Source organism: Oryctolagus cuniculus, chromosome 1 (assembly GCF_964237555.1).
Source record: "Oryctolagus cuniculus chromosome 1, mOryCun1.1, whole genome shotgun sequence".
NCBI classification, from domain to species: domain Eukaryota; kingdom Metazoa; phylum Chordata; class Mammalia; order Lagomorpha; family Leporidae; genus Oryctolagus; species Oryctolagus cuniculus.
In genome coordinates, this window is record NC_091432.1 from 107,137,710 (window position 1) to 107,156,377 (window position 18,668).

The window sequence follows — 18,668 nt, forward strand, 5'->3', positions numbered from 1 at the left end:
GTATCTTCATCTTTTTGGAAATCTGGGTCCTTGCTTTGTAATTTTCACCTTTCTATCCTAACAACTGACCTGGAAGATTTTTCCCTCTGTCAAATAAAAATTTTGGATACTACCTTTGTTTTCATTAAAGCTTTTTGTTGCGGGCCAGAAAATGTGCTGTTCAAAATAGCAGTTGGAATTCTTTGTTTTTTGGACAAGTTGAAGAATGTACTTAGAAATGCATTATACAAGGATCAGCCTGGGCTATCCATCACTTCCTTATTCTTCATCATTAAGGAGTCCAATTGAAAGTATGATATATATCTGTATCTCTCTATGTTACTAGAAGGCTATTAGTACTCCCTATGGGTTCCTCCAGATTTCTTGGTTCTAGGTTTGTTTCTCATGCCCTGCTAGTCAATAGCATCCTACAGAGGTAACACTGTAACCACACTAGTGAGACAATGGTTGTTTCTCAGAGTGCAGACATCTCTACTTCCTACCTCAGGAATGCCGGAAGCTTCAACTCCAAGGTCTCTTCTCTCTCTCCAAAGGGCCCCCAAAACAGGACTGGCCCCTATGTTAAGTCCTCATGTTTCAGTTTGGGGGACAAATTTACTTTAAATATTCCACCCAATTCTCAGACCTACCTCCGGTAGAGTTACATAAACCCATGGATTTTATTGAAGGGACCTAGAAAATAGAATTCTGCGGCTTTAGAAGATAAGCGATCAATATTTCTTCAAAGATCTCATAGAACTCAGGAATCTTATGGTTACATTTGACCCTATAGTTAATTATGGGAAGCTCAGAACTCAAAGTATCTTAAAAAGAATGGAACAAAAAAATTCTCTTGAACTACATTAAAATAGCCTTAAAGCTCTGAGAATAATCGATAAAAGTCAGGAGGTGCTCAATTAATGATGAAACCTACAAATAACTAAGCTTAATGGAGTTCAATGCCCGGGATGTAGGCAGCACTATGGGGCATTACCTTAGAAACTTAGTTTTATATCTAATTGATTTCTCATGATTGTCAGTTTACCTGGCTCCTTTATCTTATTTTATGAACTTTGCTGCTTGTGCCAATGACAGAAAGGGTAGAGCGAAATGGGAGTGGGATGGAGACAGATACTGTGCTGTGCCTATGTTTGTGTTGCTTTCTCAGAACTCTTTATTGCAAAGTCTCCACATGGGCATGATGGGCCAAGTATCAAAGGCTGCTCTTTGGGGCGGGTAAGGCTGCTGCCTGCAGTGCTGGCATCCCATATGGGCCCTGGTTCGAGTCCTGGCTGCTCCACTTCTGATCCAGCTCTCTACTATGGCCTGGGAAGGCAGTGGAAGATGGCCCAAGTCCTTGGGCCCCTAGGCAGCTCTTCAAGGATAGCTCCTAAAGGGCAGGTTTTGCTTAGAGATTTCCAATTGATAAGCGATCAAATGTAGGTCTCTTTAAGGAAGTCAGTCTGTGCTAGGAGATGTTTCTCAACAAGTTGAATTAGCACTACAGGCTTGGCTGATCACCTCTTGTCATTTAAATGATAGATTTCCACCCTGCACAACACATGCAAAGTGATTGAAGTAGGCCCTTTACCAAATGATTCCCTTGGATTCAATTATTAAAATTCAGCCCATTTTTAAACTAACATATCTTTTTCTAAGCACAATCTTGCCAAGGTTGGATTTGAGCTAAGTAATAAAGCAACATACAGATGAAGCATGATTCTCATTTTCTGATTGGGAAGACACAGAAAAGTTAATAGACTTATCCCAATCCCTTAAGTCACTGGTGAGATGGAGGAAAGGAGGAGGGCGTATTTCCTGGTGTCCCCTGCTGAGATTTCCTTTATTTATTTTTTTTCAATCACCTTTCAGTTAAACATCAAACCCAACTTTTTACGACTTTGCCTACCTGACAGCCACACCAATGACTTTTTTAAAGTCCTGGCTAATGCTGTTAAAATTGAAATATGTGTTGTTCTGGATTTGGAAATATTTCCTGCCAAGCGTGAGTGTAAGTTTATAGAAACACACTGACATTAGAGGGAACTGGCGAGGGGGGTGGAGTAACTATGATTAGGAGCGAAACTGGAGTCATGCGCTTCCTACACAAGCCCCGTGATGGCCTTTCTCATCACCATCAGGAACTGAAGCAGGGACTCCCTTCCTGAGCTACCCTTCACCCCAACTACTAAGCCACACAAATGACTCCTCTTCAAAATTTCCCCTGGTGTAGCCTATAGTTGAAGAGAGCAACTGGGTTTTTAGTTCAACTCTAGGGCTTTCAGGCAAATATCAGCTGTCTTGACTTGCCATGTTTTCTTGCCCGGTTTGGCGGAGTTTTCTAAGTAAGGAGAACTATCTGCAACTGCAACTGTCACTCCAGCCAGCCAGCCAGCCAGCCAGTGAGGAGGCCTGGTCTCGGATTGCAACCATTGGCTACAGAACTCACAACAGAAATGACAAGACTCGACGTCCTTTCAAGCCTTCAAAAATTACAGTGTATGTATGAGATCGGTCTACTTGAAACACGATTTCCCTTGAAGACTACATTTCTCTTTTTCCCAGGCTTGCCTTGCCTCTCAGCAGCGCTGAGAAAGTAGATAAACAGTAATGTGATACCAACCGTGAACTGCTGGTTCTGTCGTCGCCGTTGTGTCTACAGACGGGAACAGAGGATTGGAGGAAGGGAAGAAACAGGAGGAACGGCATGCAAAAAAAGGGAAAATGGAAAAAAAATGGAACAGATAATATATGAGCAAGCTTTCAAAGAACACCGCGTGACAAGCAATAATAAATGAAAAGCAAAAAGCATTTGAAGTGAGTTGCACTGTTTTAAGACATGCCTTGAGCTCCAAGCTGCGAGCCAGTGAGGAAAACAGTAAATTCTTTGGTTCTGGGGGTCTTGCCAGGACACATATATTTGCTAGTCAATAGTCAGGGGAGCATGCAAAGTGATGAGAAACACCAGTGCAAACTAAGTGCTGGTAGACGGCTCTTAACGCATCAAGGCTCAGGACGGCGACAGAAAAAGCTCAGTCGGAAGCTGGTTAAACAATGGATTCAGACATTCAAACATTGCCTTTGTTTTAACCCAACCCACCCGGGGACTCGGGCTTCTTGACTGCCAATTAGGCATCACTGCATCTCCTGCTTTGACTGCGTATGCTCAGGTGCCTGCGGGATACACAGGGTCACGGTGTCCATCTACTGCAGCAGAGGTTACCTGGAAAGGTCACTGAACTGGGAGGCCATGAACGTGTTCCAGGTTGTCACAGATGAGCCTGTGTAGTCACACATGCACACCCACTAATCCGTGCTTCACTCTGCAGCTCCTCACTACGTGTTACGAGAGCAGAAGCCTTTCATGAAAACACCCCAGCCTACAGAGTCTGCCAAAGCCACTCTGATCACATGAAATGCCAAAAACTCTAAGTAGTCAGCCATCCCATTGCTCCCAATTCTGAAACACATGCAGTGCTGTGGCTGCCAGAGGTCCTGCCTTCAAGCCTGGATCAGGAGACAGAGCAGTTATTTTTTTCCATTGCTGCGGAAGAAAAAACGTGCTTTGTGTCTTTCTTCTTCGAGTTCTGTCGCAGTTCAAGTTTTCACCTTCTTCTACCCGGTTTCTAAGCCAGGCCTGTTGCACTGGCTCCTCTTCACAGGACATGTCTCCAAAGTGCTCGAGGAATTGTTCCTTTCTTTTTGGCTGGAGGGGAAGTGGGATAAATAGCCAACAAAATGCATGATGACATTCTTTTTCCCGGAGTTATTTGAACACCTCTCATCTCGCCAACTTCCAGCGTCAACCCATCTGGCCATGCTTTCATTTTCAGTTCCTCAGCTCTCAAGCACGGTGCCTTCCACCATCCCCTTCCGGCCAGAAAGGAAAGCTGGCGACTGAAGTGGGGTTCTGGGGTCACACAGCACGCAAGTCCCTGTCCGATTTCATAATGCTAATATTTAGCTGGGTTCTCTTTTCGTAAGTTGCAGAGTCTCCAACAGACTCTTTCGGACTTGACACAGGCAATGTTTAAATGCACTGGAACACCAAACGTAGCTTTATTTATTTATGTATTTATTTTTTGTCCAATGAGCCTGGTGCTTCTGATTTATAAACGCGGCACGTGAATTCACACCGGCGTTCCCCTCCACTCGGCATGCTTTCCTCAGGACCCTGTACCTCCAAAAACTAGAGCACTTTTAGGAAGCCAGAATTAACCAGAAGCCTGAGAGGCCAGTAGTGCAGCTTAATATAACTGATAGCTGGAATTGCTAAAGAATAGATGAAGGAAAGAAAAACATAAAAAATATACCGCATAAGAACATAATACTTACAAGTCAAGTCTGTGTGCACAAAATAGCAGTAAAAACAATATAGAAAATTGTACAGTTGAAACACACTCCACACCAGATTCCCCTGACACAGATGGCATGTCCCCTTAGTTAGATCATCCAAGTTCAGTGCGAGTTTGAAGTACTTTAAATTTGAGGGGCAAAATCAAATGTACTTGTGTATAGAAACACGCATATGCACATCAATACATCTTATGGACAGGTAATTGGCTCCTGTCCACAAGTAGAAAGAAAGAAATAAACATTTTGGTTCATTATTTTTGTAGTAGCACTTGGAATATGCTTTATTTTCACCAGGTAAATAATTAGCATAAAGTCAAAGAAAGGGGGTGGAGTTAGAGCCCTCCAAAATAGTATCTAGCATTAACCAATGACCCCAATTTACTGTCTTCCTACATCACAAACATTATGTCAGCTCCATGATGAGATTAAACCAAGGGCAGCTAGGCGTCAGCTCCTATGTGGGTTCTAGAAAATAAATGAGGGAAAAAGGTCACAGTGCACCTTGCTTCCCCATCCTCGAGAAGAAATCCATCAATTGCACCCAGAGGAAAAAGGGGTGTTGAGAAGGAAAAACACATTCTCAAACAGTTCAAAGCAAACACAGGTTCAAGTCAAACCACACAGATACTGTAGCTGGAGATGGCAAAACCACGATCAGCAATGGAGTGCGGAAATGCAGCGGCTATGCAGGCTGGCTGCAGCTTGCGGGCCAACACTGAGGTGTATCTGGGGAGTCGCTGACTCCATTTCTCTAAGAGCATCTGGTATGCAAGGTGAACAGAGGCTATTTCAAGTGAAGAATTAAGAAAGAATTCTTTAGAAGTCCTAGGTGCTCCCTGCAGGAGAGCGCTGATGGGATCCAATTCTCCTTCCTAATGGCATTATGACTTCATGCACAGCAGACACCCTGGCACTGAAGTGGGATTTATTAGGGTATCTTCATCCAAAGCCTGGGGAAGTGTGCAGGCCCACCCTTGTGAGTCAATTTGTGGGGTCACCATATTGCTTGACAGCATTCTACATGTCTAAGCAAACAACTTCCACTATAGGTTATACATGCCGACAACGGCTTGAAAAATGAGTGACTAATTACCTTAACAAAGTCTTTTTTTTTTTAATCTCATTTTGTCACGACCTTAAAAAAAATCATCTTTGAGCAAGCCCTCTAAGAAAACTAAGTCACATAAAGTTGAATTAGACTTAATGGTGGTATTGGGTCATGAAATTAAAAGGTCTACTTGAGCTATAGTCTTGATTTTAATTTTAATTACAAGGAGAACAAATTTATAGTACATTTATCTTATATGGCCAACAACAACAACAACAACAAATCCTATGATTATGCAAGCCTACAAGTGTGCATGGTGTTGGCAGGCAACTCTACCTGTTTTACGTACAAACAAGGGGGCCAAGGATGGGCCCTCCCACTGGTATTGTACATTTCACAAGTACTGGCTTCTCTTCTTAAGTCTCCCATTCCTACAAATAGTTTCTGGAACCTCCTCTTGAATAAATGAAACATTTACTTGTGTTTTACATTGCGGTGTAAAACGAAAAAGCACTGGCAATGTGTGAAATCAGAGTTGCTAGCCATTTCACCAAGCAGCAAAATAAATAAATAAATAAATAAAAAATTACTGCCTGAGAGGCAGCTGGGCAATATTTAGTTGCAACAGTCATGTGTAAGCTCCACTGTGGCACGTTCTAATCCTTTCATATGGATTCCCTCCAACTTCGAATTGTTCATGGAGTGTGACAGACTGGGGGTTTAAAAACTAATCCATAAATTAGTCTGTGGTCTCAAACACAACGGGTGCCATAAATGAAAATGAAAATCCTAGGACAAAATTAAATTCACAACCTTAAATACTTTTTCTTCCCCAATTGATCTGTGGTGCTCCTGCTTGACCATGCGGGGCCGCGAGGCGAGAAGGCTTGGTGGGGCGGGCAGGGGCGCGGTGCACAGCCAAACCGGCATGGCGCGGTGGCCCAGAGAACCTACGCACTCAGAGGCAGCTTGAGTGCGAGACCGTGAGGAGTCTACATTCTCCCATTTTGATTGTCATAAGCGTTGATGAAGGCACACTAAGCAGTCCAGACATATTTTAATACACTTTCACCCAGTTTATTTTCTTAACTAAAGTCAATAAGGAGCCAATGGGTTTTCTCAATTGAATTCCCCTTCAGTCTGTGTTATGGAAGTGCTTTAAATCCAGACACCAGGGCAGGCAAGGAATTCCCCTGACAATTTGTTTTCATAGTTACGCTGTGCTGGCCACTATCTATTAAATATGGGGTGCTTTTTTTTTTTCCTTTCCTTTTTGTTTCAACTTCTCTGGAATCTATTGAAAGCAAAAATAAGCGCTGGGAAATTAAACTATGAAATTTATTTTCTCCTGCTTTGCTGGTTAATTTTCTTTCCATCTATGTTATGCTTTAATTAAACTCCCAGTTCTTAGAGATGGGAGAAGTGGATAGGAACAGAACTAAAGCTAAAAGGCCTAAATAGGAGAGGCATAATAAAGCTCTCTTCCTTTTTAATGTCATCTCTCCTCTGAGTGAAGACACTGTGTGCCACAGAACAGCAGGAAGGGGAGTTGAGTTTTTGTTGTTGTTGTTGTTAAGCAATTTCAAGTTTTGTTAAAAGCTTCTTCAGAATTGTTCACTCGTGCTGCTGTGCCCCTGAGATCTTCTCATTTGTAAACCAGATGTTCTGCAACATAACAGGAATCTGTACAGTGGCTTCATGTAACAAGGAAAACAGTTCCTGCATCACCTTGAGTGTGCACGCTGGATGAAAGGAGACAGGAGACGCAGGCCAGGGGGGAAGAAGGGCATTGCAGGGGTGTGACTGCTGAGGGGAGGGAACAGGCTCTACACATCTCCCTCATCTTCATCCTGTGTTGGGTACCAAGGCTGAGTCCTTCTTGCCCAGTCCTTACGTCCCACTACCGAGAAAGTTCCAAGTACTTCCTAATCCTGAAAAACCTGCTCTCACGATGCTAGTCATTTGCTTTGTTGATAGATCTTTACTATGGAAACACGTCTTTCACTCCAGGATTACCTTAAAAATAAACAACAGAAAATATGATGGAAAAAAATAAGGAAAAAAAAATCTCACTTCCTTTCATTCCATTAAAAAAAAAAAAAAAGTGGAATCAGATGGCCGCCTGCAGTCTAATTTCTTCCATTCCCTCTTAAATCAATCTGGATCAAAACTGAGTAGCAATGATGAGACCTGTAACAAGTTTAGAATTCACCAACAAAATAAAAATGCAGACACATAGGACAGAATAAAAATGGACATGTACTGTTTTGGAGGTAAAAACGTGAAAAGGTGGCTCATTATGTAATAGGTGACTCCTAAGTATTTACTCAAGTGCCTGAATAATATTTTGTCATCAGGCATACTGGCATATCAGCAACACTTGATAGAATATTCAATAAATGATGAATGAAAACCAGTCTTAAGGGAGCGGATGCCAACTCTTAAAAAAGGCAATTTAGTAAATATTCTAGGATGAAAGATGTGTATTTCCTAGCAACAATGGCTTAATCTGTGCTTGGAACATAAATATACATAAAATGCACACACACTGAAGATAGATGCTTGAAGCAATGCTGGACTCTTCATGCTTAATTTCCAAATGCTATCTACTTTCTGCCCATTCTTTGGCGGCACAGACCAAAGCCGACTTTTCTTGTCCTACTCTCCCCTGTCTTTTGTGGTACCTTCTGCCTTCTGTGCACCTCAGCTGCACAGGGTCTGCCATGAATCCTCATGTGTATAAGCTGATTCTTTCCACCACATTTTTCAGGGGTTTAGGAGCCTTTTGTCTCCATGGGCACCAGCAGAGTGCTCTACATATTATGAATGCTCAGTATTTGTTGGAAGCATGCCTCTAAGCAGACAGCTTACATCCCTTGTACCATGCAAATATCAATAACAGAGTAGGAATCATTAAGGTAAGACCCTGGGGAGCAGACAGCTTTGCTCTATGTGGAGCAAAGCTCTCTATGATAATGTAGACGGTCATGCCACAGAATCAGTCTTTGTACCTAAGAAACTGAAAACATGTGCTGTGCTGTCGAGTTTCCCTTCTCTGGCGTAGTTTGCAAAGATCACTGAAGGATAAGGGCTGTGCTTACTTTCTTTATTTATGTGCTGTAATCCACAGTACAGAGGCAAAACGCTTACAATATCAGACCATGAAAGCCAAAATAATAGCACGGGCCTGGGGGTGGAAATCATCCTCTCCAAGGGAGCCCGGTCTTTGAGTGCTTAGACGCCCGTAAGAAAACCGTACTGCTTCTCTTCTCTAAGAAAAACAAGACATGTACTTGGATATGTACTTTTGAAAAGAGTAGCATTCATTTAGGTATGCTCTACCTCTTATGAATTGGGCCCTACTGCTGTTCATTTCTTCCTCTAAGATGGCTTGAACTTTTCAAGTTCATGACAGTCTCATGTACAGCGTGACCCAGAGGTTGGACTCCCCCCAGCCTGAACGGTAGAGTACTTCAAGCATCTAATTTGGGACACAACCAAGTGGCAACCCTTCCATACCCACATTAACCAAGGAGGGACACATAGATATTTCCGTAGGATGATGACAATAAAAAGGCTGATTCAACTGGGAGACGAGAAAGGACTAGAACTAACACCAAACACAGTCACCTATCACATAAAGCACAGTCAACTAACTCAAAGAAAGTTGTAAACAAAACAAGCCTCACCCCCTTTTCTGGGCATGGGCATGGGCATGGGCAGTGGGTTTCTCTCTGACTCTTTTCTGGGGGAATCTGTGGGCAGGGACTGGCTCCTGGGGTAATAACTGCTGGTCTCTGTTTTTTAACAGAGGTTTCCAGGGAGCAACTTAAATTATGCTCTTCCACATGCCAGCATGTGTCTTCATGAAGGGAACTACATGGAAAACTTCACATGATTAAAAACAAGAAAAGGAGCTGGAGTTCGCCCGCTGCCAGCAGTTGTCACAGAAATACAGGTCGGAACACGCGTGACTGTGAACGGTTGGTTAAGTGAGACGCCAAGGGGTCTCACAGCAAATCGCTACGAGGCCCGGAGTGGCTCCTCACTCTTTTCTCTCACTCAGATTGTTTTTAATTTGGAGGGCGGTTCTGTATTAACAGCTGGACAGTGTAAAGTCACAACCACGCGGATATGGCAAACTGATTTTGAATATTCCTTTCAGACCTTGAGAGACTGGGAAACCAATTTGTCCCTAGACAAGCTTTCAGGGTGTGTTCCAGGATGAAGCACTACCATGTTTTGAGGGAGTCAGGTGACTGGAAACAGAATGACAGCCTCCTAACAAGGGGAACAATTCGATTACCCTGGTTCTGGAAGATAAAAGATAACACTGGAACACTTCCTTTCAGAGAGATCAGAAATCAACTATGACCTTTGGAGTTTAAAAATATTTTTCTATTGCATGTGTACGTTTTTCTTGTAATGAAACTCTGACCTGGGGAATGGGTTTCAGTTATTGCATTTGACTGGAAGAAAAGAAACAGATGACTGGGCTGTGGCTTTTCTCTCCCCCCACCCCCCCCTTTGTGTTACTATCACTGGATTTGGCTGTTGAAGCTTTTAGGGCTAATGGTAGCTGTGATGTACCAAATAGTGCAAGGGAGGAAAGGAGTGGAAATTAATTTAGCTATCCATTTGTCAGGATTCAGTTTGGAGGAGTTTTTAGGAACCAATCTAAATTGAGGGGATAGCCTGGACTTTTAAAATGGGACACAGAATCATTCAGCTCTATAACCTTTAATCTGTTTGGAGAAAGGAGCAAATGTTAAATTCCACAAGTGTACTTTCTGGGCAAGATAAATATATATAAGACTGCTTGTTAAGACACAGTAAGCCTCTAAGATTACATCCATTAAAGCAACGGATTCCACTGTGTTGTTTTAAGCAGCAATTTCAGTTTAACTACTCTTGGGTGTGCCAACGAGAATCTTGGGCATTCATTGCCACAAATGCATTTTGTGTGTAGAGAGGATTCAACATCAAGAGGCTAAAGTGCACCTATGAGATCATCTTACATTACCCTGAGCCTGGGGGCCAGTAGCAGAGATGGTGGAGCAAAGACAAGCTCCTATTAAAGGTACCTCGGATACTGGACAGAAATACAGCATTGTTTATTTTTAAAATTTCCTCTCACATGGAGTCTTTGCAGTCGGAACTGAGATAAGGGTGAGTTGTAGCTGTTTGAGGGCACGAGATGAGCTTTAGTCTGCAGTGAAGGATTAAGAGCTGTGAACTGAAGCAACTGAGTTGTCAAGATTGAGTGTCGGGGGAGGAGCTGGGGAGTGTTAAGGGTCTTCAGAAAGGCCCAAGCTAGTGAGAAGGCCAGCTGCAAATGGAAAAAAGTGTAGGTCCATATTACAGGGAAACGTGATGTTTATACACTGAGTGAGAGAGGCCTCTATTGCCTTAACATGAAAACCTGGATACCTGTCTGCATGGAACCTCCTAGGATGAGATGTGGTAAGGCTGGCTCATACCTTGATAACCTCTTCAGTGACATAATGGAGTGCTGGAGGGTTTTTGTAGAAGGTTAACGTGCGGGGCAATGGGACATTGGGTGATGCACTTACAGTGCCATCCGAAGGGCCTTTCACAAAACATGAAAATCTGGTAACAAGAGCACAAGCTTAATTTAGGTTGACAAACTAGATTAGAGATAAGGAATCACAAAAGGTAAACACCTAGTTAGGGTATGCAAAGTTGAGAGCATGCTATGCTTCTACAGGATATAGAAAATGCAAGGAGTCTACTCACTACGTTTACCGTCTGAGTTTACTTAAGTGGCAGAAAAGACTCACAAATATGTAAAAACAGAAACACAGGAATTTAAGCAGCAGCCTGGATGAAGCCAAGTTCGCAGGGAGACACAAAAACCAATTGATGGATTTTTGAGAAGAGTTTAAATTAAATACAGGCACTGATTGCTTTGTGACTAATGTTTAGAAGAGTCCTTAGTAGTGGCTTATTTAAGGGTTCTTTGTTCCACTGTCACGAAGGTGAAGAAAAATGAGTTTACATAATCTATCGTAATATGTCATCAACTACTGAGACCCCCCCAATTCCCTTGAACTGATCGATTGTCATCTCTAGGTCACCAGCTGCTGTGCAAAGTGAAAATGTCCCCAGACGGTCAGTGCAAAGGCCAGCAGGTGTATCCAGCGTGCTTGAGCGGAGCTGGCATGAAGAACGCTGAGTGAGACACTCAGCGTTTACAAAGAAGTCCAGGCCAGGACGGGCCACAGAGAGACCTTGCAGGCTTGCAAGACAACAGAATAAAGGGAAAGAATTATTGCTGCAAGAGATTTTTTTCCTCATAGAATAATGACTTTTACATGCTGCTGTGGGTGGTACCTAGACACAGTGATCGGGAAGGCCTTATGTCAAGTTGAACATGGTGTAGCCATTAGCTTTTGATTTGGGCGCGGGGGGTGGGGGGGGTTGCTGGTGGTGGACGAATTCCAAGGCTCCCAGATGAGCAGCACCAAGCAATAGAAGAGAGCCCGTGGAGAACCAGAGGGGCCTAGGGGACAAACGTCTCCCTTCGTGATAGTTAGAAATGAGACAGTGACACTCATTTGAATAAGAGTTTTAGAGAGCCCAAAGAGAAAGCCACAGAGTTAGAATCACTGTGGCTGCCTTGGCCACCCCTCCAACAGGTAGGGGAGGGCGGGGAGGGGAAGGGGAGTGCTGAGCATGGAAAAGACAGGGATGACTTGCTCTGATCTCCTGTGACTACCGAGGCAGCACAAACAGGTAGGAACGCTGTCAGCAGGTACTCTCTAGAGCAGGAAGGATGTCTTCAAGTTTAGTAGCCTGGCCCGCAAAAGCCTGGGAAAGCTGGGGCTGTGCATCTTCCTTCATCTGGATTAAGATGAGATTAAGACAAGGACAAGATCCGAAGCCACAATACTTACCATTTCATCAACCGTGGCTAAGCAGAAGCTATCGGCAGGTCCTCCAGTAGCCAGGCTGCCGTTTTCCCTAGTGTTTCGCTTTGAATAGTGATGCTTAAAAAACAATTCCCTTATGTGTAGGCTGCAAAATGTCTGATCTGCTGTTAAATACTTGGGTGTTGAAGACTTCCTGAGGTCTAAGAACATAGCATCTGATGTCTTTGGAGTTCCAAAATAAAGGAACAATTAACTGAATTCCAAGGATTTCAAGGTAGCTTCTTGTCTTCTCTTTATACATTCCAGAAAGACAATACACATTCAGGACAATTTTCAATGGCAATGAAAGTACCATACCTGTGATGATGGTAAGGATGGTGGTGGTGGTGGTGGTGGTAGTGGTGGTGGTGGTGGTTGTTGTGGGAGGAGGGATAGTTGTGGGGGGATCTGGATAAAAAAAAAAAGGAAAATCAAACCCACAATGCTGAACACAACAATGACCAGTAATGACAAAACAAAGGCATGAGGACATTGAGATGTTTGCTTGATGACTGACTTCCCCTTTAAAACCAAAAGCTCTTTCCCTTCAGAGATCTCTGCCTTGTAATATATATTCCAAAGCCTTAGTTGGAAGAGCTAAGAAAAGAAGAAAAGAGATTGTTTTTAATTAATGAAGTGAATCAGGGATGAGGAGATGTGAAATAGGAAAGTGAGGAAAAATCAACATATACGACACCCCCACACCCACCAGCTTTTAAAGGCGAGGTTAAAGCAAGTTGCACCGAGAGAGTACAATGGCTGTCATTTCGTTTATGCTTTTACAGATGGGAGGAGAGAGGAGGAGAGGGTGCTGCTCTATTTAAAGGGCTCCTATCAGCCAGGATGAGCGTGCCCCTGCACACTTGCACTCTGTGACTGCTAACTTCATTATTCTCCATCAATACATCCCAGCAGGACGTAAAACTACTTCTGTACTCGTGATAAATACAAAGAAGAGAGAATGTCACCACTAAATATCAAGTTCCAGGCATGTGAGATTTTACTGAGATTTTATTTTTTAAAAGTCAATAAATTTTACAACTTATAAATATTAATAAGTTGCCTTTGCTCATGTTAAAAGCTTGACCCAAGAGGACTACAACGATGAAACTGAAAGAACGTTTTCCATCTTGTAAACAAGAGAACTAAACAGAAGTGAGGCTCAACCCTCAAAGCCCAGGAACCTGATAGGGAAACCTCGGCTGGGTATCTGGTAAACTGTAATTCTTCTATCATCTTAAAATTATTTGGGGATAAGGCAAGGGCAAATATGAAAGAGGGAAAAAAAAAAAAAAAACTCCAAGCCCAAATGATCAAACTGAATGTGTTAAATTGTCAACGAGACTTTGAACTAAGCAATCATTCTGCTATAATAGAGCCTACGACGAACTGAAGGCTTTTGATTTTAAGTTTTATCTAAAGCACATCAACTTTTTCTGCCTGACACATCTGGTGTCCTTTTATCTTCAAGTGAGCTCTCAGATTGTCTAATTAATACGTCAAAACTTTAATTACACACTGCACCTTCACTGGGCTTGGTACCAACTTTGCAAAAGTTTATCAAAACATGATTTTGGTGCTTGCTTGTGAGGTCTGTGTCAAATGATTCCTACCATGGTTCAATCATCCAAGGTTTTAATTTTTCTCACCTACCGCTTCTTTTACACAACTCTATGTATATGAACTTGATAGTGAACAATGAATGGCAAACTGCTCAGTTTTGCAGGAGACTTGGCTCCTCTAAAGTGGGGACTCAGCAGTTCAAGCCATGTTTAAAGCAGCCTCACATGATTCGAAAAAGGATTTCATTCATATAACCCAAACAAAACAAAATTCATTCTCCTCCAAGAAGCAATGATTAAATCAGTGATATGAAATCATCTCTAAAAAAGAACAGGCTGAGCAATTCTGTGACTCAGGTGTTGTGTTCAGCCTTGCACCTTGGTACATTCCACGGAGGCCACAGGTGGCTCTGCATTTTGTGATCTGACAGCTCACGGAGATGAACCCGCACTTGCTGCAGGTGCCAGTGGAGGGAGGGTGGAACCAAGTGCACCCCTGAGCCTAGCAATGAAGACCCCTGCTCTCTCCACCACACAGCTAAACCCTATCCAGAGAGGTGCTGGCTGTCCAGCATGCTGACAGCTAATATCGGTTCTTCTGGTTTTCTTCAATTATGACATGACCATTGAGAAAAACATCTGTGTGTGGAGAGCTCCCCTGATAAGCCCTAATGCCATTTCCAGGCCTATTTCTAAAAGTACTGGCCCAAAGTGTGTGATGTCCACACTACAACCAAAATGGACCTGAAGGCAATTTGAAAATACGATTATGAATCAAGAGGTAGACAAGACTACTGAGGGTACAGGCTTCAGAGAAAGGTCCCTCTCATTTTGTGAACATCACACACTTTCAATTACCTTCATCACTTCTGTGGCAACTACTGTCCTTCATATCTGACTCAAGTAACCTGAATGACTGGATTTCATTAATAAGTACAACCTCGATGCTGAGCTTATTTCTAGCAATAAGAACAACATGAAGGAGCCGGTGTTGTGATACAGGAGGTTAAGCTGCCACCTGCAATGTCAGCATCTCATATGAGTGCCTGTTTGAACCCCAGCTGCTCTGCTTCCAATCCAGCTCCTTGCTAATGCACCTAAGAAAGCAGGAGAAGATGGCCCAAGTACTTGGGCTCCTGTCACCCATGTGGGAGATCTGGATACAGCTCCAGGCTACTGGCTTTGGCCTGGCAAGCCCCTGTCATTGTGGCCATTTAAGGAGTGAACGAGCAGATGGAAGATCTCTCTCCTCTGTCTTTCTCTCTTTATCTTTCTGTAGCTCCACCTTTCAAATAAATATATACATCAGAAAGCCACTATTTAAGAAAATATAGGACTTTATTAGTGACATGTAACGGCTAAATAAACCAAAATGAATTGGGTCTTGAGCACTAACCAGCTAGCTTCTGGAAATATAGTGGAGAATTAAATGTCTTAGAGGAATGTCAACTTTTAGTTTATAAAGTACTTCAAAAACTGTTGTAATCAGCTTTAGAAAGCAAAATCTATCCACCAGTGTGGGCACTGTGATGCAGTGTGCAAAGCCATCACGTGGGACACCCTCATCCCAGGTCAGTGTGCCAGTTCGAGTCCCTGCTACTCTGCTTCGGTGCCTGGGAAGCAGCAGATGATGACTCAAATACCTGAACCCCTGTCAGCCACGCAGGAGACCTGGGTGGCGCTCCTGGCTCCTGCTGTGGCCTGGTCCAGCCTCAGCTGTTGCTGTTGTGGCTATTTGGAGGGTGAACCACTGAATAGAAGATATTCTCTCCCTGTCTCTCTCTCCCTCCCTCCCTCCCTCCCTCCCTCCCTCCCTCCCTTCCTTCCTTCCTTCCTTTCTAAGATTTTATTTTATTTATTTGAAAGACAGAGTTACAGAGAGAGGCAGAGACAGAAAGATCTTCCATCTGCTGGTTCACACCCCAGATGGCTACAATGGCTGGAGCCGCGTGAACCGAAGCCAGGAGCCAGGAGCCAGGAGCTTCCTCCAGGTCTCCAACATGGGTGCAGGGGCCCAAGGACTTGGACCATCTTCCATGGCTTTCCCAGGCCACAGCAGAGAGCTGGATAGGAAGAGGAGCAGCTGGAACAAGAACTGGCGCCCTTATGGGATGCTAGTGCCTAAGGCCAGGGCTTTAACCCGCTGTACCACAGCGCTGGCCCCTCTCCCTTTCTAGTAAATATTTAAAATGGAAGTTCACCCAGCATCTCCCGAAATTGCTGGAGTACTCTAATAGACTAGCAGTACCTCAGGTTAGTGTCCCAGTCTACCATGCTAAGTTCGGTTAAAGCACAGATGGAGGGAGGCAGGTTATATACTGCAGATCTGTGAAAGTCCTACTCACAGGGAGTTGTCCCTCTTGGTTAGGGAGATATGTGGATATTGACACCTTGTTCTAAACAGGGGTCAGTCCTCTTGTTTCTTTGTTTTCAAATAATATACTCTGGCCCAGAGAGTTAATTCTAAGGATGATCTTAAATTGGAGTGAAATGTTCTAGGGGAAAGCAGTGAGAATAAGAGGATTTCCAAAGAAAAATCAAACTTTGCTGTGGATTTTGGAGTCAAGTATCATAGTTATAAAAAACATACATAATAACCTGTGAACCTGGGAAAACTATAGGACCTGTTTAAACTTCATTTTGTTATCTGTAAAATGGGATGATGATAATGCTGACCTCATGGTGCTACTGTGGAGATTAGATGAGATCATGCACATAAACCTGTCACCATACTGTGTGGAACAAAATGAGCACTCAACAAATGCTAGCTATAAACTACTCTCCAAGTGATTCAAAACTGCCTGTCCATCAAATCACACACTGTTTCTCCGCTCCAGATGTAAGAACAGTAGGTACAATAAATCAAAACCATTTTTCCAGATAACTTAGTCTTCTGAATCAAGCAAACATATAATAGACTGGTGGAAATTTGTCAATGCTTTAATATGTGGTTTGTAAACAAGCTAGGCTGAATGTCTGTATGACGGGCAACAAACAGCAAGGGAGGTGACTTCCTCGAGGTCCCGCCCCTGGTGTGAGCAGCACGTGGAGGAGCAGAGGCTGGGACTTCCCACCACTTCCGCGGTACAGCCAGAGGGAGGGAGGCGGCCCTGCGTCTGATCCTGCCAACTGAAATGGGCCAGGCTGCCCGAAATGTGTTCCCTTCACAGGGATTTCCTTTGCTACTGGGGAGAATTCACGTTCCTTTGTGCGGACCACAGACGCCATGGGTAGTGTGCAAAGAAAACACACTTCAGAGGTCCACAAATGAGGTGATTAGGCATGACCTTTTAATTTTGCATTATGCTAAGAGGAAAAAACTCAGGTACAGGTTAAGGACTGTATTATCCACACAGACACGGTATAAAAAGCATGCTTTTATCTGGTTAGTAAGGCTGCCACTCCTGTTTTTGTCCCAAGGAAAGTGTGCAGGTTATGAGTTACACTATGTAAGTATCCTGTATGTATAATGCATGCGTGTCCATGCATATCGTTATACACACTTTGACATGGATTATGTACCCTGCTGTCATGGAGAAGGCAATGTCCTCTCAGCCTCGCATACCCACATATTTATGGCACATTGACATTTTGATGCTTCTGGTTGCTCATTCTGTGTTGTGTCAGTTCATGGCTCTTTTTCTTGGCATACAACTAACCAAGATACTTAAATTCTACAGAAGAGACTGAGTTTGATCTCATAAGACTAGGGCGAAAGGCCCTTCTCAATGAAACAGAGAATATTCACCATCCACAAAATCAACAATCAGATATAAACGGGAAATAAATTAAAAAAATGCCTGGCACACAGCAGATGCTCAATAAATATTTGTTGATTAGAGAATGAAATTCATGATAATATGCTTTAATGACCCTGTAAAAAAGATATTAAGAAAACAGACAAATTAAAAAAGGAAAACAGCATTTGTGTCCAAAGCAATTGTGATACAGAGAGGTTTACGTAGTTACCAAGAACCGTGTCATTGGTCTGACTATTTACTGGCTTGCAGCATCCTCTGAAATTTAACACAATAGTTCTGCTCATCAAAGCAGGAGAAAGGCTAGCCCAGGTATCACAGGACAATAGCACTGGGAGTAAACACCCTGTGCTGAAAAGCACTAACTGGTAAGACTGGATTTCTTAGTCATTACTTCTAACGTGATCTCCACGGCTTAACGCCTGTGGACACAGCTCTCCTATTCAGCATGACCAGAGACTGACCTGGTGGGAAATCTCCACGGAAAGAAGGGAGAGATAAGTCACTGCTGTCCCAGGTGGAGAACCTGGGGTCCACCTCAGGCCAGGCTTCTTTAAGCTCTAGAAGGAGATCAACTGGGCTTTGGTTTTCGGCTTAGGGAGCGAATCCCAAGTAGCAGCTACATACGAGCGAGTCTAGCAGAAGAGTGGTTTATCTTCTCACGTACCGTATACATACAGCATATAATCCGAATGAGCCTTCCCCACTATGTTTGAGGCTTCACAGCGGTAGGTACCATTGTCTGTTTTGTTTAGGTTATTGATGAACAGGTTGGGCCCAGACAGTACAGCATGTTGAGGCATTTCATCATCCACTCTCACCCAAGTTACCATGACAGGCCTGCAGAGGAAAGGGGAGAAAGACAAGCCGCCTTACTATTCCCTGCTAAGAAGTTTGCGTCAAACCTCTCACCCACGCGTTGGACAAGTCACATGCAGGATGACACAATTAAAGAGGACCCGCTGGAAATATTTTAACTTCACAGATTTACAGCTGTGAAGTCTCCAAAAGTCTGTTTAGAGTACAATAAGAA

At 43.3% G+C, this 18,668-nt stretch overlaps 1 protein-coding gene across 9 annotated transcripts in view; it reads right to left on the reverse strand.

The window, feature by feature from the left end:
• Positions 1–18,668, reverse strand: part of CADM1 (cell adhesion molecule 1) — a 349,360-nt gene that overhangs the window by 22,384 nt on the left and 308,308 nt on the right. For 3 of the 9 annotated variants that reach the window (XM_051819532.2, XM_002708406.5, XM_008261026.4), the window contains exons 7-9: positions 18,303–18,475; positions 12,634–12,723; positions 2,603–2,635 (exon numbers count right to left, since the gene is read on the reverse strand). In XM_051819532.2, the coding sequence (XP_051675492.1) occupies positions 2,603–2,635; positions 12,634–12,723; positions 18,303–18,475 (296 nt within the window). Of the gene's footprint in view, positions 1–2,602; positions 2,636–3,202; positions 4,252–12,300; positions 12,724–18,302; positions 18,476–18,668 lie in introns of those variants that run through there. The other 6 variants (XM_070078614.1, XM_002708407.5, XM_002708409.5 and 3 more) reach the window with 4 other exon arrangements.